This window comes from Triticum urartu, chromosome 2A (genome assembly GCF_056163025.1).
Source record: "Triticum urartu cultivar PI428250 chromosome 2A, HENAU_Tu73, whole genome shotgun sequence".
NCBI classification, from domain to species: domain Eukaryota; kingdom Viridiplantae; phylum Streptophyta; class Magnoliopsida; order Poales; family Poaceae; genus Triticum; species Triticum urartu.
Genome location: NC_141874.1, coordinates 205,319,291 through 205,345,802, shown reverse-complemented (window position 1 = coordinate 205,345,802; position 26,512 = coordinate 205,319,291). Strand labels below are relative to the sequence as shown.

Below are 26,512 nucleotides of genomic sequence, written 5' to 3'. Positions count from 1 at the left end.
GCAGGGATTGAACTTTTGAAAGCCGTGCCCGCGGTTATGGGCAGATGGGAATTTGTTAATGCCCGGTTGTAGATAACTTGAACCTTAATTAATTAAAATGAATCAACTGAGTGTGTTACCGTGATGGCCTCTTCTCGGCGGAGTCCGGGAAGTGGACACGGTGTTGGAGTTATGTTTGCGCAGGTTGTTCCCCTAGCTTCTCGCTCGTGCTTTGCCTCCTCTTCTCGCTCTCTTTTGCGAATAAGTTAGCCACCATATATGCTAGCCGCTTGCTACAGCTCCACTCATATTTTACCTTACCCTTCCTATAAGCTTAAATAGTCTTGATCGCGAGGGTACGAGATTGCTGAGTCCCTGTGGCTCACAGAAACTATAACTCCAGATGCAGGTCCAGGTGATTCCGCTCCAGGTGACGATTACGACCTCAAGTGGGAGTTCGACGAGGACTCTCAGCGTTATTATGTTTCCTTTCCCGATGATCAGTAGTGGTGTCTAGTTGGGGTTCGATTCAGGGCCTTGTCGCATGTTGGGTTTTTCTTCTATTTTGGCGCCGTAGTCGGGCCATGAGTGTTGGTATGATGGATGTTATTTATGTACTTTGATGTGACGTGGCGAGTGTAAGCCAACTATGTATCTCCCCCTTTTATTATATATGTTACATGGGATGTTGTAATGATTGCCTGACTTGCGACATTGCTTTCAATGCGGTTATGTCTCTAAGTCGTGCCTCGACACGTGGGAGCTATAGCCGCATCGAGGGCGTTACAAGGGGCACCCCAAAGCGACAACAGACAATCTCTTAGCCGTGTGCGGTGCCCCCCTCCATAGTTCAAGACCTCGGTCATATCATCGTAGTGCTTAGGCGAAGCCCTGCGCCGGTAACTTCATCATCACCGTCGCCACGCCGTCGTGCTGACAAAACTCTCCCGCGACCCTCTACTGGATCAAGAGCTCGAGGGACGTCATCGTGCTAAACGTGTGCTGAACACGGAGGTGCAGTAAGTTCGGTACTTGGATCGGTTGGATCGTGAAGATGTTCGACTACATCAACCACGTTACTAAACGCTTCTGCTTTCGGTCTACGAGGGTACGTGGACACACTCTCCCCTCTTGTTGTTATGCATCTCCTAGTTAGATCTTGCATGATCGTAGGAATTTTTTTGAATTACTACATTCCCCAACAGTTGCATCCGAGCCAGGTTTATGTGTAGATGATATATGCATGAGTATAACACAATGAGTTGTGGGCGATAATAGTCATACTGCTTACCACCAATGTCTTACTTTGATTCGGTGGTATTGTTCTATGAAGCGGTCCGGACCGACATTACATGACCGCATTCATGAGACTGGTTCTACCGACGTGCTTCGCACACAGGTGGCTGGCGGGTGTTTGTTTCTCCAACTTTAGTTGAATCGAGTTTGACTATGGCCGGTCCTTGTTGAAGGTTAAAACAACACACTTGACGAAAAATCATTGTGGTTTTGATTCATAGGTAAGAGCGGTTCTCTCTAGAAGCCCGTAGCAGCCACGCAAAACTTGCAACAACAAAATAGAGGGCGTCTAACTTGTTTTTGTAGGGCATGTTGTGATGTGATATGGTCAAGACGTGATGAGATATAAATTGTTGTATGAGATGATCATGTTTTGTAAAAGTTATCGGCAACTGGCAGGAGCCTTAGGGTTGTCGCTTTATTGTATGAAATGCAATCGCCATGTAATTGCTTTACTTTATCACTAAGCGGTAGCGATAGTCGTAGTAGCAATAGTTCGCGAGATGACAATGATGCTACGATGAAGATCAAGGTGTCAAGCCGGTGACGATGGAGATCATGACGGTGCTTTGGAGATGGGGATCAAAGGCACAAGATGATGATGGCCATATCATGTCACATATTTTGATTGCATGTGATGTTTATCTTTTATGCATCTTATTTTGCTTAGTACTGCGGTAGCATTATAAAGATGATCTCTCACTAAATTTCAAGGCATAAGTGTTCTCCCTGAGTATGCACCGTTGCTATAGTTCGTCGTGCCGAGACACCACGTGATGATCGGGTGTGATAAGCTCTACGTTCACAAACAACGGGTACAAGCCAGTTTTGCACGTGCAGAATACTCGAGTTAAACTTGACGATCCTAGCATGTGCATATATGGCCTCGGAACACTGAGACAGAAAGGTCGAACATGAATCATATAGTAGATATGATCAACATAGTGATGTTCACCATTGAAAACTACTCCATCTCACGTGATGATCGGACATGGTTTAGTTGATATGGATCATGTGATCATTTAGATGACTAGAGAGATGTATATCTAAGTGGGAGTTCTAAGTAATATGATTAATTGAACTTTAATTTATCATGAACTTAGTACCTGGTAGTTTTCCAATATCTATGTTGTTGTAGATCAATGGCCCGTGCTATCGTTCCCTTGAATTTTAATGCGTTCCTAGAGAAATCTAAGTTGAAAGAAGATGGTAGAAACTACATCGACTGGTTCCGTAACTTGAGGATTATCCTCATTGCTGCACAGAAGAATTACATCCTGGAAGCACCGCTAGGTGCAAGACCCGCTACAGGAGCAACTCCGGACGTTATGAACATCTGGCAGAGCAAAGCTGATGACTACTCGATAGTTCAATGTGCCATTCTTTACGGCTTAGAATCGGGACTTCAAAGGAGTTTTGAACATCATGGAGCATATGAGATGTTCCAGGAGTTGAAGTTAATATTTCAAGCAAATGCCCGAGTTGAGAGATATGAAGCCTCCAACAAGTTCTACAGCTGCAAAATGGAGGAGAATAGTTCTGTCAGTGAACACGTACTCAGAATGTCTGGGTACCATAACCACTTGACTCAACTGGGAGTTAATCTTCCTGATGATAGTGTCATTGACAGAGTTCTTCAATCACTGCCACTAAGCTATAAAGGCTTCGTGATGAACTATAATATGCAAGGGATGAAAAAGACAATTCCCGAGCTCTTCGCGATGCTAAAGGCTGCGGAGGTAGAAATCAAGAAGGAGCATCAAGTGTTGATGGTGAACAAGATCACTAGTTTCAAGAAAAAGGGCAAAGGGAAGAAAGGGAACTTCAAGAAGAACAACAAGCCAGTTGCTGCTCAAGGGAAGAAGCCCAAGTCTGTACCTAAGCCTGAAACTGAGTGCTTCTACTGCAAAGGGACTGGTCACTGGAAGCGGAACTGCCCCAAGTATTTGGCGGATAAGAATGATGGCAAAGTGAAAGGTATATTTGATATACATGTTATTGATGTGAACCTTACTAATGCTCATAGTAGTGTCTGGGTGTTTGATACTGGTTCTATTGCTCATATTTGCAACTCGAAACAGGAGCTACGGATTAAATGAAGATTAGCTAAGGACGAGGTGACGATGCGTGTGGGAAATGGTTCCAAAGTCGATGTGATCACCGTCGGCATGCTACCTCTACATCTACCGTCGGGATTAGTTTTAGACCTAAATAATTTTTATTTGGTGCCAGCGTTCAACATGAACATTATATCTGGATCTTGTTTAACGCGAGATGGTTATTCATTTAAATAACAGAATAATGGTTGTTCTATTTATATGAGTAATATCTTTTATGGTCATGCACCCTCAATGAGTGGTCTATTTTTGTTGAATCTCGATTGTAGTGATACACATATTCATAATATTGAAGCCAAAAGGTGCAAAGTTAATAATGATAGTGCAACTTATTTGTGGCACTGCCGTTTAGGTCATATTGGTATGAAGCGCATGAAGAAACTCCATGCTGATGGGCTTTTGGAGTCACTTGTTTATGAATCACTTGATGCTTGCGAACCATGCCTCATGGGCAAGATGACTGCGACTTCGTTCTCCGGAATAATGGAGCGAGCAACTGACTTACTTGAAATAATACATACTGATGTACGCGGTCCGATGAGTGTTGAGGCTTGCGGCGGGTATTGTTATTTTCTAACCTTCACAAATGATTTGAGCAGATATAGGTATATCTACTTAATGAAACATAAGTCTGAAACATTTGAAAAGTTCAAAGAGTTTCAGAGTGAAGTGGAAAATCATTATAACAAGAAAATAAAGTTTCTACAATCTGATCGTGGAGGTGAATATTTGAGTTATGAGTTTGGTCTTCATTTGAAAGATTGTGGAATAGTTTCGCAACTCACGCCACCTAGAACACCATAGCATAATGGTGTGTCCAAAGGTCGTAATTGTACTTTATTAGATATGGTACGATCTATGATGTCTCTTACTGATTTACCGCTGCCGTTTTGGGGTTATGCTTTAGAGACGGATGCATTCACGTTAAATAGGGCACCATCTAAATCTGTTGAGACGACACCATATGAACTATGGTTTGGCAAGAAACCTAAGCTGTCGTTTCTTAAAGTTAGGGGTTGCGATGCTTATGTGAAAAAGCTTCAACCTGATAAGCTCGAACCCAAATTGGAGAAATGTGTCTTCATAGGATACCCAAAGGAGACTCTTGGGTACACCTTCTATCACAGATCCGAAGGCAAGATATTCGTTGCTAAGAATGGATCCTTTCTAGAGAAAGAGTTTCTCTGGAAAGAAGTGAGTGGGAGGAAAGTAGAACTTGATGAGGTAATTGTACCTTCTCCCGAATTGGAAAGTAGTTCATCACAGAAATCAGTTCCAGTGATTCCTACACCAATTAGTGAGGAAGCTAATGATGATGACCATGAAACTTTAGATCAAGTTACTACCAAACCTCGTAGGTCAACCAGAGTATGATCCGCACCAGAGTGGTACGATCCACACTATGAGGAAGCGATGATGATCCCAGATTCCGTGAAATGGCTTGAGGCCATGAAATCCGAGATGGGATCCATGTATGAGAACAAAGTGTGGACTTTGGTTGACTTGCCTGATGATCGGCAAGCCATATAAAATAAATGGATCTTCAAGAAGAAGACTAACGCTAACGGTAATGTTACTGTCTACAAAGCTCGACTTCTTGCAAAAGGTTTCGACAAGTTCAAGGAGTTGACTACGACGAGACCTTCTCACCCGTAGTGATGCTTAAGTCTGTCCGAATCATGTTAGCAATTGCCACATTTTATGATTATGAAATTTGGCAAATGGATGTCAAAATTGCATTCCTTAATGGATATCTTAAATAAGAGTTGTATATGATGCAACCAGAAGGTTTTGTCGATCCTAAAGGTGCTAACAAAGTGTGCAAGCTCCACCGATCCATTTATGGACTGGTGCAAGCCTCTCGGAGTTGGAATATATGCTTTGATAGTGTGATCAAAGCATATGGTTTTATACAGACTTTTGGAGAAGCCTGTATTTGCAAGAAAGTGAGTGGGAGCTCTGTAGCATTTCTAATTTTACATATGGATGACATATTGTTGATTGGAAATAATACATAATTTCTGGATAGCATAAAAGGATACTTGAATAAGAATTTTTCAATGAAAGACCTCGTTGAAGCTGCTTATATATTGGGCATCAAGATCTATAGAGATAGATCGAGACGCTTAATTGGACTTTCACAAAGTACATACCTTGATAAAGTTTCAAAGAAGTTCAAAATGGATCAGTCAAAGAAAGGGTTCTTGCCTGTGTTACAAGGTGTGAAGTTGAGTCAGACCCACTGCAGAAGATAGAGCTAAAATGAAGGTCATTCCCTATGCCTCAGCCATAGGTTCTATCATGTATGCAATGGTGTGTATCAGACCTGATGTGTGCCTTGCTATAAGTTTAGCAGGGAGGTACCAAAGTAATCCAGGAGTGGACCACTGGACAGCGGTCAAGAACATCCTGAAATACCTGAAAAGGACTAAGGATATATTTCTCGTTTATGGAGGTGACAAAGAGCTCGTCGTAAATGGTTGCATTGATGCAAGCTTTGACACTGATCCGGATGACTCTAAGTCACAAACCGGATAGGTATTTATATTGAATGATGGAGTTGTCACTTGGTGCAGTTCCAAGAAGAGCGTCGTGGCGGGATCTATGTGTGAAGCGGAGTATATAGCTGCTTCGGAAGCAGAAAATGAAGGAGTATGGATGAAGGAGTTCATATCCGATCTAGGTGTAATACCTAGTGCATCGGGTCCAATGAAAATCTTTTGTGACAATACTAGAGCAATAGCCTTAGGAATGCATATTTCACAAGAGAACCAAACACATCAAGAGACGCTTCAATTCCATTCGCGATCAAGTCAAGCAGGGAGACATAGATATTTGCAAAATACATACGGATCTGAATGTTGCAGACCCGTTGACTAAGCCTCTATGCTACCTCTTGAGCACTGCGTTGGTTTTCCCTTGAAGAGGAAAGGGTGATGCAGCAAAGTAGTGTAAGTATTTCCCTCAGTTTTTGAGAACCAAGGTATCAGTCCATTAGGAGATCACACTCAAGTCCCACACACCTACACAAACAAATAAGAACCTCACAACCAACGCGATAAAGGGGTTGTCAAGCCCTTCATGCTCACTTACGAGAGTGAGATCTGATAGATATGATAAGATAATAGTTTTGGTATTTTTATGATAAAGAAGCAAAGTAAAATAAATGGCAAAGGAAATGACTAAGTGTTGGAAGATTAATATGATGGAAGATAGACCCGGGGGCCATAGGTTTCACTAGTGGCTTCTCTCAAGAGCATAAGTATTACGGTGGGTAAATGAATTACTGTCGAGCAATTGATAGAATTGAGCATAGTTATGAGAATATCTAGGTATGATCATGTATATAGGTATCACGTCCGAGACAAGTTGAGGGAGTCCTAGATTAGGGGGTATCCGGACAGCCGGATTATATCCTTTGGCCGGACTGTTGGACTATGAAGATACAAGATTGAATACTTCGTCCCGTGTCCGGATGGGACTCTCCTTGGCGTGGAAGGCAAGCTTGAAAATACGGATATGTAGATCTACTTCCTTGTAACCGACTCTGTGTAACCCTAGCCCCCTCCGGTGTCTATATAAACCGGAGGGTTTTAGTCCGTAGGATAACATACAATCATACCATAGGCTAGCTTCTAGGGTTTAGCCTCTCTGATCTTGTGGTAGATCTACTCTTGTACTACTCATATTATCAAGAATAATCAAACAGGACGTAGGCTTTTACCTCCATCAAGAGGGCCCGAACCTAGGTAAAACATCGTGTCCCCTGCCTCCTATTACCATCCGCCTTAGACACACAGTTCAGGACCCCCTACCCGAGATCCGCCGGTTTTGACACCGACATTGGTGCTTTCATTGAGAGTTCCTCTGTGTCGTCACTGTTAGGCTTGATGGCTCCTTCGATCATCGATAGCGATGCAGTCCAGGGTGAGACTTTTCTCCCCGGACAGATCTTTGTATTCGGCGGCTTCGCACTGCGGGCCAACTCGCTTGGCCATCGGGAGCAGATCGAGAGTTATGCCCCCGGCCACCAGGTCAGGTTTGGAAGCTTAAACTACACGGCCGACATCCACGGAGACTTGATCTTCGACGGATTCGAGCCCCTGCTGAGTGCGCTGCATGGTCACGATGAGCATGATTTAGCTCTACCATCGGACAGTGTTCAGGAGACCGCACCGGCAACCGCTCTGACCCTTAATTCGGAGCCAATTGCACCATCCATGGACGGGTGGATAGACCCCACCACGTAGGTCGTATTCTCAGCGGCGATCGAGCCGAATATCGACCTTATCCTTCACGGATGTCGTGACGCCGAACTGCCGGATTCTTCCCCGGCCACGGACTCTGAACCGCCTGCGCCCGTGCCTATCAAATCCGACTGGGCGCCGATCATGGAGTTCACCTCCGCGGATATCTTTCAGCACTCGCCCTTCGACGGCATACTGAACTCATTAAGGTCTCTCTCCTTCTGAGGAGAGTCCTGGCCGAACTATGTTCGGCAGGATTGGGATGTGGATGACGAAGAAATTCGCCGCCCACCCACCACCCACTTAGTAGCCACTGTCGACAATTTGACCGACATGCTCAATTTCGACTCCGAAGACATTGACGGTATGGACGACGATGCGGGATACGAAGAGGAACCACTGCCCACAGGGCACTGGACAACCACCTCATCATATGATATATACATGGTGGACACACCCAAAGAAGGCAATGGCGATGAGACAGCGGAGGATGACCCCTCCAAGAAGCAACCCAAGCGCCGACGTCAGCGGCGCCGCTCTAAGTCTCGCCAAAGCAAAAGCAGTGACACCGGCATAGGAGATAATAGCACGACGGACAGTGCCAAAGACGACAACAATCCCCTCCAGCAAGATTTAGAGCAGGAGGATGGAGAAGCCAGCCCACCCGAGAGAGCGGCAGATGGAGAGGCGGAGGATGATAATTGCATGCCTCCCTCCGAAGACGAGGCAAGCCTCGATGATGACGAATTTGTCATGCCTGAGGATCCCGTCGAGCAAGAGCGCTTCAAGTGTCGGCTTATAGCCACAGCAAATAGCCTTAAGAAAAAGCAACAACAGCTTCAAGCTGATCAAGATTTGCTAGCTGACAGATGGACTGAAGTCCTCGCGGCCGAGGAATGTGAACTCGAACGCCCCTCCAAGAGTTACCCAAAGCGCAGGTTGCTACCTTGACTGGAGGAGGAAGCATTAAAACCTACATCTCCAGCGTATGACGCGGCTGATTGGCCACCTCGTGGCCGCGACAGAGAGGCATTTCAGCCAAAAGCTCAGCCCGCACCCCGACGCCACTCAAATAAAAATGTCAAGGCACGGGGAAACATGCTAGACCTGCGAGACGTATTGGAGGACAAAGCAAAACACGCAAGATCAATCTACGGATCACGAGGGCGCGCCACTACGCGGGATGATAACCGTCACGCCGGATACAGTAAAAGTAAATCCGGCCGGGCCGAACACAGCGGACAAGACCCATTTGAGCTGCGTCGCGACATAGCCCAGTACAGAGGCGCCGGACACCCCCTATGCTTCACAGGCGAAGTAATGGATCACCAAATCCCAGAGGGTTTCAAACCTGTAAATATCGAATCATACGACGGCACAACAGATCCTGCGGTATGGATCGAGGACTTCCTCCTGCACATCCACATGGCCCGCGGTGACGATCTACACGCCATCAAATACCTCCCACTTAAACTCAAAGGACCAGCTCGGCATTGGCTCAACAGCCTGCCAGCAGAATCCATTGGCTGTTGGAAAGATCTGGAAGCCGCATTCCTCGACAACTTCCAGGGCACTTATGTGTGACCACCAGATACCGATGACTTGAGCCACATAATTCAGCAGCCAGAGGAATCGGCCAGGCAATTCTGGACACAGTTCCTGACAAAGAAAAATCAAATCGTTGACTATCCAGATGTAGAGGCCCTAGCAGCTTTTAAGCACAACATCCGCGATGAGTGGCTCGCCCAGCACCTTGGCCAGGAAAAGCCGAAATCCATGGCAGCCCTCACGACACTCATGACCCGCTTTTGCGCGAGAGAAGACAGCTGGCTGGCTCGCAGCAATAACATATCAAAGAACCGCGGTACGTCAGATACCAAGGATAGCAATGGCAGGTCACGTTGCAACAAACATAAGCGCTGCGTCAATAGCGACAATACCAAGGATACGACAGTCAATGCCGGATTCAGAGGCTCTAAACCCGGTCAGCGGAAAAAGCCATTCAAAAGAAGCACTCCGGGCCCGTCCAGTTTGGACCGTATACTCGATCGCTCGTGCCAAATACATGGCACCCCCGACAAGCCAGCCAACCACACCAATAGGGAATTCTGGGTGTTCAAGCAGGCCGGCAAGTTAAACGCCGAAAACAAAGATAAGGGGCTACATAGCGATGATGAGGAGGATCCCTAGCAGCCGAACACCGGAGGGCAGAAGAGGTTCCCCCCACAAGTGCGGACGGTGAACATGATATACGCAACCCACATCCCCAAGAGGGAGCGGAAGCGTGCGTTAAGGGATGTATATGCGTTGGAGCCAGTCGCCCCAAAGTTCAACCCATGGTCCTCCTGTCCGATCACCTTCGATCGCAGGGACCATCCCACTAGTATCCGTCATGGCGGATTCGCCGCACTGGTCCTAGACCCAATCATCGACGGATTTCACCTCACTCGAGTCCTTATGGACGGCGGCAGCAGCCTGAACCTGCTTTATCAGGACACAGTGCGCAAAATGGGTATAGACTCCTCAAGGATCAAACCCACAAAAACGACTTTAAAGGCGTCATACCAGGTGTAGAGGCCCATTGCACAGGCTCAGTCACACTGGAAGTGGTCTTCGGATCCCCGGATAACTTCCGAAGCGAGGAGTTAATCTTCGATATAGTCACGTTCCGCAGCGGCTATCATGCACTGCTCGGGCGAACCGCATTTGCGAGATTTAATGCGGTACCGCACTAAGCATATCTCAAGCTCAAGATGCCAGGACCTCAGGGGGTCATCATAGTCAATGGAAACACAAAGCGCTCTCTCCGCACGGAGGAGCACACTGCGTCCCTCGCAGCAGAAGCGCAAAGCAGCCTCTTAAGGCAGTCCACCAGTTCGGCGATTAAAGACCCGGACACCTTCAAGCGCGCCCGAAGTAATCAGCAACAAGACCGCATGGCACGTTCCGAGCTCGCATAGCAATGCGGCCCCCACCCCAGTCCCAGCCAAACGGCAAAATCCGTGCCACGCGTACATAATTACGCATTGAAAATACCATGGGCACAGGTGGGGAGGGGGGCACGACTACGGCACGCCCCAAGACGCGGCTCAACCGCACTAGGGGCTTCCGGCTTTGTTATTTTTCTCTCTTTCAGGACTTTAATCTCTGGAAACCCTGTCCGGTAGTACGATTGTCGGACACACGATGCAACAACCAAGGAGGCAGAAAGCTACGTCGCGCCACGGAACTCCCAGGTGGTCTCTGATAACGAGTGAAATACACGCTTTAAATACCATTCCTCAGCTTGCCCTTGGAGGGGACATGTCAAATAGCCCTACTTTTTGCTTATCGCACTACTTGTATCATTCTGCTTCGACGCACCTTTTTGAATAAATAATGCATAGTACTAGACTATTACTGCATTCTCTATTCTTCCTTTTATATATATATATATATGTTCATTCATGGCATTCAGCACCCGTACACTCTGGTACGGCCAATACGCCAGGGGCTCAAGCATACCCCATAATACGATGTGAGAAGTCCGAACACTTTCGACAGTGCGGCACCCCGAATTTATAGCATTATATGCATCGGCTCCGAATCATGTCTTGGGTCAATAGTTGGGTTTGCCCAGCTCCCATGTTTTGGTACCTTACGTTCCGCTATATCGACTAAGGTAGCACTGGGAGAACTACTGCGATTGTGCCCCGGTTCATCTGGGCTAAGCACCTCAGTAGAGAAAGCTAAAACTAACTGTCATGATAAGGCGAGAGTCGGTCGCTGTTCGAGAGGTCTCGAGTCCCTAAAGACTTATGCCGCTTAGAGCGAGGAGTCGGCTTTGTCCGGCTTAAGGCGTGTATAGTGCCCCGAATTCGGCCTTCCGAATACTAGGGGCTTCGCCAAAATTTAAAATTGTAGACTTCTATGGCTAAGTGAGAGTGATAAAGCATTATAGTCCGATTGCCTTGTTCGTTGCGCTGAGCACCTCCCTTGAAGGACCCAACAATGGGAACAAGAGTGCTCAGATTCATCCCGAACACCCCAGCACTCGTGGCATGGGGCAGAAGACGACGACTAGCCATCTCTCAGATTTAATAAACAGCCGCACAGAAGGTAATATTTTAAATTCAAACAAGCGTTGCATAGCGCATATGAACAAGTTTTCATAATACAGGATCACACGAGCGAGTTCATTCAAATAGTACATCTTTCACACAACTCATCCGCCACAAGACGGGCGCCCTTCAGGACACCCTCATAATACATTTCAGGGTGGCGATGCTCCTTGCCCTGCGGTGGCCCCTCCTTCACCAGCTTCTCGGCGTCCATCTTGGCCCAGTGCACCTTCGCACGGGCAAAAGCCCGGTGGGCACCTTCGATACAGACGGACCGCTTGATGACTTCCAGCCATGGGCAGGCATCCACAAGCCGCCTCACCAGGCCGAAGTAGCTGTTGGGAAGGGAGTCGCCAGGCCACATCTCGACTATAAGGCCCCTCATGGCATGTTCGGCCGCCTTGTGTAGCTCGACCAGTTGCTTCAGCTGGTCGCTCATAGGCATTGGGTGTTCGGTCCCAGTATACTGAGACCAGAACAACTTCTCCGTCGAGCTTCCCTCCTCGGCCTGGTAATACTTCGCGGCATCCGACATGCTGCGGGGCAAATCTGCGAATGCTCCTAGAGAGCTCCGGACTCGGGTAAGTAACAAGTAATTTACTTTCACATGCTTGCTTTGCATATTGAATGCCTTACCCGCCGCTATCTTCCTCATCGCCTCAATTTCCTAGAGGGCCTTTTGGGCTTCAGCCTTGGCATGCTTTGTGCTCTCAAGGGCCGCGGCAAGCTCGGACTCTCGCGTCTTCGAGTCAAGCTCCAAAGTCTCGTGTTTCTTCACGAGAGCCTGGAGCTCTTGCTGCACCTCACCCACCCGTGCCTCTTGTTTCTCCCGCTCGGTGCGCTCCTTGGCTGCTTTGTTTTCGGCCTCGGACAACGATTGCTTCAGGGTCGCCACTTCGGTTGTGGCCCCTGGCACATTCATGATGATCCTGTCAGTTTGCAACCACATTTTCTTTTTTTATATAGACAAGGTATTCCTTACCTTTGTTCTCCTCGAGCTGCCTCTTGGCAAGGCCGAGCTCTTTCTCGGACCGCTCGAGGTCCTGCTTCAGTGTGGCGACCTCCGCAGTCAGTGCGGCAGAGGTCAGCAGCGAAGCCTGCATACGCATACAGACATAGTTATATTAGACTCCTGCAGATATTATTGATCCTCTATTCGGCTTTTCTTTGTGAACACCAAACAGAGCATCAGGGGCTACCGTCTATGCAGTAATATTTTTCCTATATTTTAAATACTTACCTCAAAGCATGTTAGAAGGCTGGCACAAGCTTCAGTTAGTCCGCTCTTGGCAGACTGAACCTTCTTGATCACTGCACTCATAATAGTGCGGTGCTCTTCGTCGATGGAAGCGCCGTGAAGCGCTCCCAGCAGGTTGTCCGGTGCCTCTGGTTGGATAGAGGTCACCGGCACGGACGGCTTGCCCCTCTTGGAAGGGGGCCGCCTGCCCGAGTCTGGAACCACTGGAGGTTCCGGCGCGGTGTTCGGCTAAGGGCCGAACTTGGAGCCCCTGGGAGCCTTACTCCCTTTGCTCTTGGAGTCCGGATGGTCGCCTTGAGGCGCCTCCGGGACTGTCTCCCCCTGGCTCCGTGCCCCTTGAGACAATACCTCGGCATTGTCCGTAGGGCAAGGAGAGGTGGCGGTTACAAGTGTATCACTATCCATGTCCGACGAGTCCAAGGAACCGTCCGACGAGGATACATCGATGCGGTCTTGGGGCGGACTGCATAATCATGTTCGACGTTTGGGGAAGCAGTGCAACAAAAGTATGCTATGAGTTATTTTGGTATCCGAATACTTATAACTTCGCCAGGGGCTTGGCCCTGAGCAGCCACTCGTCTTCGCCGTCGGCGTCAGTAGTGAAGCAGTCCGGAAGGAGAGTCCTTCCCTTCTTGGACCCTTCGGCCTCCCCGGTTGGGGCGGCCTTCCTTTTCTTGTCTCCCCAAGCTGGAGGGGGAGAGTCTTCATCTTCCTCCTCCTCGTTTTCACGGGAGGAGTGCGCCTCGGAGTTATCGGACGATGAGTCCGATACCACCTGGCGCCGGGAACTCCTTTGCGTTCCCTTGGCCTTCTTCTTGGTCTTCTCCGGCACCTCATAAGGAGCCAGAGTCCGCATCTCCGTCAGGAGAGCGTTCGCGGGGTCTTTGGGCAGAGGGGCCGGACAGTTAATCTACTCCGATGTCTCCACCCAGTCTTGTCAAAGGCATGGGAGCTCAGACCCCGCACATGGTTAAGCTAGGGGAAATAAATACCCTATGCATAGAGCTTACCGGATTCGCAGGGCGCTTCGCACTTAGCCCGCGGTCCTCGGTAAGAGAAGGGGGTACCTTGGCGCCCTTGAAAAGCACCTTCTAGATGTCCTTATGCATCGTGTCGAAGAGCTCGTGTAGAGTCTGGTGCTGGGCTGGGTCGAACTCCCATAAGTTGAAAGCCCGTTGTTGACACGGGAGGATCCGGCGGAAGAGCATGACCTGGACTATGTTGACAAGCTTAAGTTTCTTGCTTATCATGTTCCGGATACACTTCTGGAGTCTGTCCAGCTCCACCGATGAGCCCCAGGATAGGCCCTTCTCCTTCCAGGAAGTGAGCCGCGTGGGGACTCCGGATTGAAACTCGGGGGCCGCCACCCAGTTGGTGTCGCGCGGCTCGGTGATGTAGAACCACCCCGATTGCCACCCCTTTATGGTCTCCACAAAGGACCCCTCGAGCCATGTCACGTTGGGCATTTTGCCCACCATGGCTCCGCCGCATTCCGCTTGTTGGCCGCCTACTACCTTTGGCTTGATATTGAAGGTCTTCAGCCACAGGCCGAAGTGGGGCCTGATGCGGAGGAAAGCCTCGCACACGACAATGAACGCCGAGATGTTGAGGATGAAATTCGGGGCCAGATCATGAAAGTCCAGCCCATAATAGAACATGAGGCCGTGGACGAATGGATAGAGGGGAAACCCCAGTCTGCGGACGAAGTGGGGGAGGAAAACCACCCTTTCGTGAGCTTCCGGGGTAGGGACGATCTGCCCCGCGGCTGGCAGCCGGTGCGCGATATCTGCGGCTAAGTATCCTGCCCCGTGTAGTTTTTTGATATGTCCCTCCGTGACAGAGGAGACCATCCACTTGCCTCCTGCTCCGGACATGTTTGGAGAGAGTTGAGGAGAAGGATGTGGACTTGGGCGCTGGAGCTCGTGTGTGAGAGATTGGATGAGCAAGGAGGAAGAAGGCGTGGGTGGAAAAAGGTGAAACCTTATCCCTTTATAAGGGTGGACGAAACTATGCGCCCCCACCAGCCTGGTAAAACTCGCTTGTCCCCCAAGCGCCATAATTGATGGCGCGGTTGGGTTACCCATGTCCGTATTGATGGGAATCCCGTAATAAGGGGACACGATCTCTGCTTCGACAAGACGTGCCCAGGAAACCGCCTCGCGAAACACGCTGAGATAGGTTTTGAAAAATGATTCGAATAAAGACCTGGCTGTGGTGTGATCTCACATTACGGGGTACGTAAGCAGATTAGATTTGTGTAAATATTATTCTCTCTACGGCGGTATGTGGAACTTATTTTGCAGGGTCGGACACTATCCTCGTATTCAAACTCTTCCGTGGTGTACTCGGAGGAGGAACCCGCCTTGCAATGCCGAAGACAATCTGTGCGCCGGACTCATCGTCACTAAAGCCTGGTTCAGGGGCTACTGAGGGAGTCCGGGATTAGGGGGTATCCGGACAGCCGGATTATATCCTTTGGCCGGATTGTTGGACTATGAAGATACAAGATTTGAAGACTTCTCCCGTGTCCGGATGGGACTCTCCTTGGCGTGGAAGGCAAGCTTGGCAATACGGATATGTAGATCTCCTTCCTTGTAACCAACTCTGTGTAACCCTAGCCCCCTCCGGTGTCTATATAAACCGGAGGGTTTTAGTCCGTAGGACAACATACAATCATACCATAGGCTAGCTTCTAGGGTTTAGCCTCTCTGATCTCGTGGTAGATCTACTCTTGTACTACTCATATTATCAAGAATAATCAAGCAGGACGTAGGGTTTTACCTCCATCAAGAGGGCCCGAACCTGGGTAAAACATCGTGTCCCCTGCCTCTTGTTACCATCCGCCTTAGACGCACAGTTCGGGACCCCCTACCCGAGATCCGCCGAATTTGACACTGACACAAGTAGACCAAAACGATTCTGCATCTACTACTATTACTCCACACATCGACCGCTATCCAGCATGCATCTAGAGTATTAAGTTCATAAGAACAGAGTAATGCTTTAAGGAAGATGACATGATGTAGAGGGATAAACTCATGCAATATGATATAAACCCCATCTTTTTATCCTCAATGGCAACAATACAATACGTGCCTTGCTGCCCCTGCTGTCACTGGGAAAGGACACCGCAAGATTGAACCCAAAGCTAAGCACTTTTCCCATTGCAAGAAAGATCAATCTAGTAGGACAAACCAAACTAATAATTCGAAGAGACTTGCAAAGATAAACCAATCATACATAAAAGAATTCAGAGAAGAGTCAAATACTGTTCATAGATAATCTGGATCATAAACCCACAATTCATCGGATCTCGACAAACACACGGCAAAAGAAGATTACATCGAATAGATCTCCAAGAAGATCGAGGAGAACTTTGTATTGAGATCCAAAGAGAGAGAAGAAGCCATCTAGCTAATTACTATGGACCCGAAGGTCTGAAGTAAACTACTCACACATCACCGGAGAGGCCATGGAGTTCATGTAGAGGCCCTCCGTGATCAATGCCCCCTCCGGTGGAGCTCCAGAAAAGGCCCCAAGATGGGATCTCTCAGGTACAGAAGGTTGCAGCGGTGGAATTAGGTTTTCGTGGTGCTCCTGGATGTTTGGGGGTATGTGGATACATATAGGAGGAATAAGTACGTCGGTGGAGCAACGGTGGGCCCACGAGGGTGGAGGGCGTGCCCCCTACCTCGTGCCTTCCTCCCTTGTTTCTTGATGCCCACTCCAAGTCTCCTGGATCACGTTTGTTGAGAAAATCACGTTCCCGAAGGTTTCATTCTGTTTGGGCTCCGTTTGATATTCCTTTTCTTCGAAACCCTAAATAAGGCAAAAAAACAGCAATTTGGGCTGGGCCTCCGATTAGTAGGTTAGTCCCAAAAATGATATAAAAGTGTAAAACAAATCCCATTAACATCCAAAATAGATAATATAATAGCATGGAGCAATCAAAAATTATAGATACGTTGGAGACGTATCAAGCCTCCCCAAGCTTAATTCCTGCTCGTCCTCGAGTAGGTAAATGATAAAAGAAGAATTTTTTATGTGGAATGCTTTCTAACATATTTCTCAATGTAATTTTTCTTTATTGTGGCATGAATGTTCAGATCTGAAAGATTCAAGATAAAAGTTTAATATTGACATAAAAATAATAATACTTCAAGCATATAATTAAGCAATCATGTCTTCTCAAAATAACATGGCCAAAGAAAGTTATCCCTACAAAATCATATAGTCTGGCTATGCTCTATCTTCACAACACAAAATATTTAAATCATGCACAACCCCGATGACAAGCCAAGCAATTGTTTCATACTTTTGATGTTCTCAAACTTTTTCAATCTTCACGCAATACATGAGCGTGAGCCATGGATATAGCACTATATGGTGGAATAGAATGGTGGTTGTGGAGAAGACAAAAAGGAGAAGATAGTCTCACATCAACTAGGCGTATCAATGGGCTATGGAGATGCCCATCAATAGATATCAATGTGAGTGAGTAGGGATTGCCATGCAACGGATGCACTAGAGCTATAAGTGTATGAAATCTCAACAAAAGAAACTAAGTGGGTGTGCATCCAACTTGCTTGCTCGTGAAGACCTAGGGCAATTTGAGGAAGCCCGGTGACGCCCCGAGACCGATGCGCCAGGTGTCCTCCGGTTATTCGTTGTTGTTTCCTTGTCATTTGCTTGCCTGTTGCATTTCATCATGTCATCATGTGCATTGCATCATATGTTTTCAAAACCTGCATCAGTCTGGGTCTCCCCATTCCTTCTGTTGTCCGTTCTGAGTCCAGACACTCTTGCACGCGCCCGTGGCATGTCCAAAATAGTATTTTATAAGTGGCCGGAAAATGTTCTTGGAATGGGATGAAAGTTGGCGTGTGGTCTTGAAGGAAATATGCCCTAGAGGCAATAATAAAGTTATTATTTATTTCCTTATTTCATGATAAATGTTTATTGTTCATGCTAGAACTGTATTAACCGGAAACATAATACATGTGTGAATACATAGACAAACAAAGTGTCACTAGTATGCCTCTACTTGACTAGCTCGTTAATCGAAGATGGTTATGTTTCCTAACCATAGACATGTGTTTTCATTTGATTAATGGGATCACATCATTAGGAGAATGATGTGATTGACATGACCCATTCCATTAGCTTAGCACCTGATTGTTTAGTATGTTGCTATTGCTTTCTTCATGACTTATACATGTTCCTATGACTATGAGATTATGCAACTCCCGTTTACCGGAGGAACACTTTGTGTGCTACCAAATGTCACAACGTAACTGGGTGATTATAAAGGAGCTCTACAGGTGTCTCCAAAGGTGAATGTTGGGTTGGCTTATTTCGAGATTAGGATTTGTCACTCCGATTTTCGGAGAGGTATCTCTGGGCCCTCTCGGTAATGCACATCACATAAGCCTTGCAAGCATTACAACTAATGAGTTAGTTGCGAGATGATGTATTATGAAACGAGTAAAGAGACTTGCTGGTAACGAGATTGAACTAGGTATTGAGATACCGACGATCGAATCTCGGGCAAGTAACATACCGATGACAAAGGGAACAACGTATGTTTTTATGCGGTCTGACCGATAAAGATCTTCGTAGAATATGTAGGAGCCAATATGAGCATCCAGGTTCCGCTATTGGTTATTGACCGGAGATGTGTCTCGATCATGTCTACATTGTTCTCGAACCCGTAGGGTCCGCACGCTTAAGGTTTCGATGACAGTTATATTATGAGTTTATGAGTTTTGATGTACCGAAGTTAGTTCGGAGTCCCGGATGTGATCACGGACATGACGAGGAGTCTCGAAATGGTCGAGACATAAATATTGATATATTGGATGGCTATATTCAGACACCGGAAGTGTTCTGGGTGATTTCGGAGAAAACCGGAGAGCCGGAGGGTTACCGGAACCCCCCCCCCCCCCGGAGAAGCAATGGGCCATATGGGCCTTAGTGGAGAGAGAGAGGGGCAGCCAAAGGTGGGCCACGCGCCTCCTCCCTCCTTGTCCGAATTGGACTAGGAGAGGGGGGGCGGCGCCCCCCTTTCCTTCTCCCTCCCCACTTCTTTCCCCTCCTAGTAGGAGTCCTACTCCTAGGACTCCTACTAGGAGGAGGACTCCTCCTTGGCGCGCCATAGGGGCCGGCCGGCCTCCTCCCCTTGCTCCTTTATATACGGGGGCAGGGGGCACCCCTAGACACACAAGTTGATCCACGTGATCATATTCTTAGCCGTGTGCGGTGCCTCCTTCCACCATAATCCTCGATAATATTGTAGCGGTGCTTAGGCGAAGCCCTGCGACGGTAGTACATCAAGATCGTCACCACACCGTCGTGCTGACGGAACTCTTCCCCGGCACCTTGCTGGATCGGAGTCCGGGGATTGTCATCGAGCTGAACGTGTGCTAAAACTCGGAGGTGCCGTAGTTTCGGTGCTTGATCGGTCGGGCCGTGAAGACGTACGACTACATCAACCGCGTTGTGCTAACGCTTCCGCTGTCGGTCTACAAGGGTACGTAGATCACACTCTCCCCTCTCGTTGCTATGCATCACCATGATCTTGCGTGTGCGTAGGAATTTTTTTGAAATTACTACGTTTCCAACAGTGGCATCCGAGCCTAGGTTTTATGTGTTGATGTTATATGCACGAGTAGAACACAAGTGAGTTGTGGGCGATATAAGTCATACTGCTTACCAGCATGTCATACTTTGGTTCGGCGGTATTGTTGGACGAAGCGGCCCGGACCGACATTACGCGTACGCTTACGCGAGACCGGTTCTCCCGACGTGCTTTGCACAAAGGTGGCTAGCGGGTGACAGTTTCTCCAACTTTAGTTGAACCGAGTGTGGCTACGCCCGGTCCTTGCGAAGGTTAAAACAGCACCAACTTGACAAACTATCGTTGTGGTTTTGATGCGTAGGTAAGATTGGTTCTTGCTTAAGCCCGTAGCAGCCACGTAAAACTTGCAACAACAAAGTAGAGGACGTCTAACTTGTTTTTGCAGGGCATGTTGTGATGTGATATGGTCAAGACATGATGCTAAATTTTATTGTATAAGATGATCATGTTTTGTAACCAAGTTATCGGCAACTGGCAGGAGCCATATGGTTGTCGCTTTATTGTATGCAATGCAATTGCGCTGTAATGCTTTACTTTATCACTAAGCGGTAGCGATAGTAGTGGAAGCATAAGATTGGCGAGACGACAACGATGCTACGATGGTGATCAAGGTGTCGCGCCGGTGACGATGGTGATCATGACGGTGCTTCGAAGATGGAGATCGCAAGCACAAGATGATGATGGCCATATCATATCACTTATATTGATTGCATGTGATGTTTATCTTTTATGCATCTTATCTTGCTTTGATTGACGGTAGCATTTTAAGATGATCTCTCACTAATTATCAAGAAGTGTTCTCCCTGAGTATGCACCGTTGCGAAAGTTGTTCGTGCTGAGACACCACGTGATGATCGGGTGTGATAGGCTCTATGTTCAAATACAACGGGTGCAAAACAGTTGCACACGCAGAATACTCAGGTTATACTTGACGAGCCAAGCATATACAGATATGGCCTCGGAACACAGAGACCGAAAGGTCGAGCGTGAATCATATAGTAGATATGATCAACATAACGATGTTCACCAATGAAACTACTCCATCTCATGTGATGATCGGACATGGTTTAGTTGATTTGGATCACGTAATCACTTAGAGGATTAGAGGGATGTCTATCTAAGTGGGAGTTCTTTAGTAATATGATTAATTGAACCTAAATTTATCATGAACTTAGTACTTGATAGTATCTTGCTTGTTTATGTTTGATTGTAGATAGATGGCCCGTGCTGTTGTTCCATTGAATTTTAATGTGTTCCTTGAGAAAGCAAAGTTGAAAGATGATGGTAGCAATTACACGGACTGGGTCCGTAACTTGAGGATTATCCTTTTTTTCTGCACAGAAGAATTACGTCCTGGAAGCACCGCTGGGTGCCAGGCCTGCTGCTGGAGCAACACCAGATGTTATGAACGTCTGGCAGAGCAAAGCTGATGACTACTCGATAATTCAGTGTGCCATGCTTTACCGCTTAGAATCGGGACTTCAACGACGTTTTGAACGTCATGGAGCATATGAGATGTTCCAGGAGTTGAAGTTAATATTTCAAGCAAATGCCCGGATTGAGAGATATGAAGTCTCCAATAAGTTCTATAGCTGCAAGATGCAGGAGAACAGTTCTGTCAGTGAGCATATACTCAAAATGTCTGGGTATAATAATCACTTGATTCAATTGGGAGTTAATCTTCCAGATGATTGCGTTATTGACAGATTTCTCCAATCACTGCCACCAAGCTACAAGAGCTTCGTGATGAACTATAATAAGCAAGGGATGAATAAGACTATTCCCGAGCTCTTCGCAATGCTGGAAGCTGCGGAGGTAGAAATTAAGAAGGAGCATCAAGTGTTGATGGTCAACAAGACCACTAGTTTCAAGAAAAAGGGCAAAGGGAGGAAGAAGGGGAACTTCAAAAAGAACAGCAAGCAAATTGCTACTCAAGAGAAGAAACCCAAACCTGGACCTAAGCCTGAAACTGAGTGCTTCTACTGCAAGCAGACTGGTCACTGGAAGCGGAACTGCCCCAAGTATTTGGCGGATAAGAAGGATGGCAAGGTGAACAAAGGTATATGTGATATACATGCTATTGATGTGTACCTTACTAATGCTCGCAGTAGCACCTGGGTATTTGATACTGGTTCAGTTGCTAACATTTGCAACTCAAAACAGGGACTACGGATTAAGCGAAGATTGGCTATGGACGAGGTGACGATGCACGTGGGAAATGGTTCCAAAGTCGATGTGATCGCAGTCGGCACGCTACCTCTACATCTACCTTCGGGATTAGTATTAGACCTAAATAATTGTTATTTGGTGCCAGCGTTAAGCATGAACATTATATCTGGATCTTGTTTGATGTGAGACGGTTATTCATTTAAATCAGAGAATAATGGTTGTTCTATTTATATGAGTAATATCTTTTATGGTCATGCACCCTTAAAGAGTGGTCTATTCTTATTAAATCTCGATAGTAGTGACACACATATTCATAATGTTGAAACCAAAAGATGCAGAGTTGATAATGATAGTGCAACTTATTTGTGGCACTGCCGTTTGGGTCATATCGGTGTAAAGCGCATGAAGAAACTCCATACTGATGGGCTTTTGGAACCACTTGATTATGAATCACTTGGTACTTGCGAACCGTGCCTTATGGGTAAGATGACAAAAACACCATTCTCCGGTACTATGGAGAGAGCAACAGATTTGTTGGAAATCATACATACAGATGTATGTGGTCCAATGAATGTTGAGGCTCGTGGCGGATATCATTATTTTCTCACCTTCACAGATGACTTGAGCAGATATGGGTATATCTACTTAATGAAACATAAGTCTGAAACGTTTGAAAAGTTCAAAGAATTTCAGAGTGAAGTTGAAAATCATCGTAACAAGAAAATAAAATTCCTACGATCTGATCGCGGAGGAGAATATTTGAGTTACGAGTTTGGTGTACATTTGAAACAATGTGGAATAGTTTCGCAGCTCACGCCACCCGGAACACCACAGCGTAATGGTGTGTCCGAACATCGTAATCGTACTTTACTAGATATGGTGCGATCTATGATGTCTCTTACTGATTTACGGCTATCATTTTGGGGATATGCTCTAGAGACGGTCGCATTCACGTTAAATAGGGCACCATCAAAATCCGTCGAGACGACGCCTTATGAACTGTGGTTTGGCAAGAAACCAAAGTTGTCGTTTCTGAAAGTTTGGGGTTGCGATGCTTATGTGAAAAAGCTTCAACCTGATAAGCTCGAACCCAAATCGGAGAAATGTGTCTTCATAGGATATCCAAAGGAAACAATTGGATACACCTTCTATCACAGATCCGAAGGAAAAACTTTTGTTGCTAAATTCGGGAACTTTCTAGAGAAGGAGTTTCTCTCGAAAGAAGTGAGTGGGAGGAAAGTAGAACTTGACGAGGTAACTATACCTGCTCCCTTATTGGAAAGTAGTACATCACAGAAACCAGTTTCTGTGACACCTACACCAATTAGTGAGGAAGCTAATGATAATGATCATGAAACTTCAGAACAAGATACTACTGAACCTCGTAGATCAACCAGAGTAAGATCCGCGCCAGAGTGGTACGGTAATCCTGTTCTGGAAGTCATGCTACTAGATCATGATGAACCTATGAACTATGAAGAAGCGATGGTGAGCCCAGATTCCGCAAAATGGCTTGAAGCCATGAAATCTGAGATGGGATCCATGTATGAGAACAAAGTATGGACTTTGGTTGACTTTCCCAATGATCGGCAAGCAATTGAGAATAAATGGATCTTCAAGAAGAAAACTGACGCTGACGGTAATGTTACTGTCTACAAAGCTCGACTTGTCGCAAAAGGTTTTCGGCAAGTTCAAGGGATTGACTACGATGAGACCTTCTCACCCGTAGCGATGCTTAAGTCTGTCCGAATCATGTTAGCAATTGCCGCATTTTATGATTATGAAATTTGGCAAATGGATGTCAAAACTGCATTCCTGAATGGATTTCTGCAAGAAGAGTTGTATATGATGCAACCGGAAAGTTTTGTCGATCCAAAGGGAGCTAACAAAGTGTGCAAGCTCCAGCGATCCATTTATGGACTGGTGCAAGCCTCTCTGAGTTGGAATAAACGCTTTGATAGTGTGATCAAAGCATTTGGTTTTATACATACTTTTGGAGAAGCCTGTATTTACAAGAAAGTGAGTGGGATCTCTGTAGCATTCCTGATATTATATGTAGATGACATATTACTAATCGGAAATAATATAGAATTTCTGGATAGCATAAAGGGATACTTGAATAAAAGTTTTTTGATGAAAGACCTCGGTGAAGCTGCCTACATATTGGGCATCAAGACCTATAGAGACAGATCGAGACGCTTAATTGGACTTTCACAAAGCACATACCTTGACAAAGTTTTGAAAAAGTTCAAAATGGATCAAGCAAAGAAAGGATTCTTGCCTGTGTTACAAGGTGTGAAATTGAGTAAGACTCAAAGTCCGACCAATGCAGAAGATAGAGAGAAAATGAAAGATGTTCCCTATGCTTCAGCCATAGGCTCTATCATGTATGCAATGCTGTGTACCAGACCTGATGTGTGTCTTGCTATAAGTCTAGTAGGGAGGTACCAAAATAATCCAGGAGTGGATCACTGGACAGCGGTCAAGAACATCCTGAAATACCTGAAAAGGACTAAGGATATGTTTCTCATATATGGAGGTGACAAAGAGCTCATCGTAAATGGTTACGTTGATGCAAGCTTTGACACTGATCCGGACGATTCTAAATCGCAAACTGGATACGTGTTTACATTAAACGGTGGAGCTGTCAGTTGGTGCAGTTCTAAACAAAGCGTTGTGGCAGGATCTACATGTGAAGCGGAGTACATAGCTGCTTCGGAAGCAGCAAACGAAGGAGTCTGGATGAAGGAGTTCATATCCGATCTAGGTGTCATACCTAGTGCATCGGGTCCAATGAAAATCTTTTGTGATAATACTGGTGCAATTTCCTTGGCAAAGGAATCCAGATTTCACAAGAGAACCAAGGACATCAAGAGACGCTTCAACTCCATCCGGGATCTAGTCCAGGTGGGAGACATAGAGATTTGCAAGATACATACGGATCTGAATGTTGCAGACCCGTTGACTAAGCCTCTTCCACGAGCAAAACATGATCAGCACCAAGGCTCCATGGGTGTTAGAATCATTACTATGTAATCTAGATTATTGACTCTAGTGCAAGTGGGAGACTGAAGAAAATATGCCCTAGAGGCAATAATAAAGTTATTATTTATTTCCTTATTTCATGATAAATGTTTATTATTCATGCTAGAACTGTATTAACTGGAAACATAATACATGTGTGAATACATAGACAAACAAAGTGTCACTAGTATGCCTCTACTTGACTAGCTCGTTAATCGAAGATGGTTATGTTTCCTAACCATAGACATGTGTTGTCATTTGATTAATGGGATCACATCATTAGGAGAATGATGTGATTGACATGACCCATTCCATTAGCTTAGCAACCGATCGTTTAGTATGTTGCTATTGCTTTCTTCATGACTTATACATGTTCCTATGACTATGAGATTATGCAACTCCCGTTTACCGGAGGAACACTTTGTGTGCTACCAAACGTCACAACGTAACTGGGTGATTATAAAGGAGCTCTACAGGTGTCTCCAAAGGTGAATGTTGGGTTGGCGTATTTTGAGATTAGGATTTGTCACTCCAATTGTTGGAGAGGTATCTCTAGGCCCTCTCGGTAATGCACATCACTATAAGCCTTGCAAGCAATGTGACTAATGAGTTAGTTATGGGATGATGCATTACAGAACGAGTAAATAGACTTGCCGGTAACAAGATTGAGCTAGGTATTGAGATACCGATGATCGAATCCCGGGCAAGTAACATACCGATGACAAAGGGAACAACGTATGTTGTTATGCGGTCTGACCGATAAAGATCTTCGTAGAATATGTAGGAGCCAATATGAGCATCCAGGTTCCGCTATTGGTTATTGACTGGATACGTGTCTCGGTCATGTCTACATTGTTCTCAAACCCGTAGGGTCCGCACGCTTAAGGTTTCGATGACAGTTATATTATGAGTTTATGAGTTTTGATGTACCGAAGTTAGTTTGGAGTCCCAGATGTGATCACGGACATGATGAGGAGTCTCGAAATGGTCGAGACATAAATATTGATATATTGGACGGCTATATTCGGACACCGGAAGTGTTCCGGGTGATTTCGGAGAAAACCGAAGAGCCGGAGGGTTACCGAACCCCCCCCCCCCCCCGGAGAAGCAATGGGCCATATGGGCCTTAGTGGAGAGAGAGAGGGGCAGCCAAAGGTGGGTCGCGCGCCTCCTCCCCCCTGGTCCGAATTGGACTAGGAGAGGGGGGGCGGCGCCCCCCTTTCCTTCTCCCTCCCCACTTCTTTCCCCCTCCTAGTAGGAGTCCTACTCCTACTAGGAGGAGGAGGACTCCTTGGCGCGCCATAGGGGCCGGCCAGCCTCCTCCCCTTGCTCCTTTATATATGGGGGCAGGGGGCACCCCTAGACACACAAGTTGATCCACGTGATCATATTCTTAACCGTGTGCGGTGCCCCCTTCCACCATAATCCTCGATAATATTCTTGCGGTGCTTAGGCGAAGCCCTGCGACGGTAGTACATCAAGATCGTCACCACACCGTCATGCTGATGGAACTCTTCCCCGACACTTTGCTGGATTGGAGTCCGGGGATTGTCATCGAGCTGAACGTGTGCTAAAACTCGGAGGTGTCGTAGTTTCGGTGCTTGATCGGTCGGGCCATGAAGACGTACGACTACATCAACCGCGTTGTGCTAACGCTTCCGCTGTCGGTCTACAAGGGTACGTAG

General features: G+C 46.6%; 1 protein-coding gene across 1 annotated transcript; it reads left to right on the top strand.

The window, feature by feature from the left end:
• Positions 1-2,417: 2,417 nt before the first annotated feature.
• Positions 2,418-3,374, top strand: LOC147984555 (uncharacterized). The gene has a single exon (XM_087541154.1). It carries the CDS (start codon positions 2,418-2,420, stop codon positions 3,372-3,374), a length of 957 nt encoding a protein of 318 aa, XP_087397280.1.
• Positions 3,375-26,512: the final 23,138 nt, after the last annotated feature.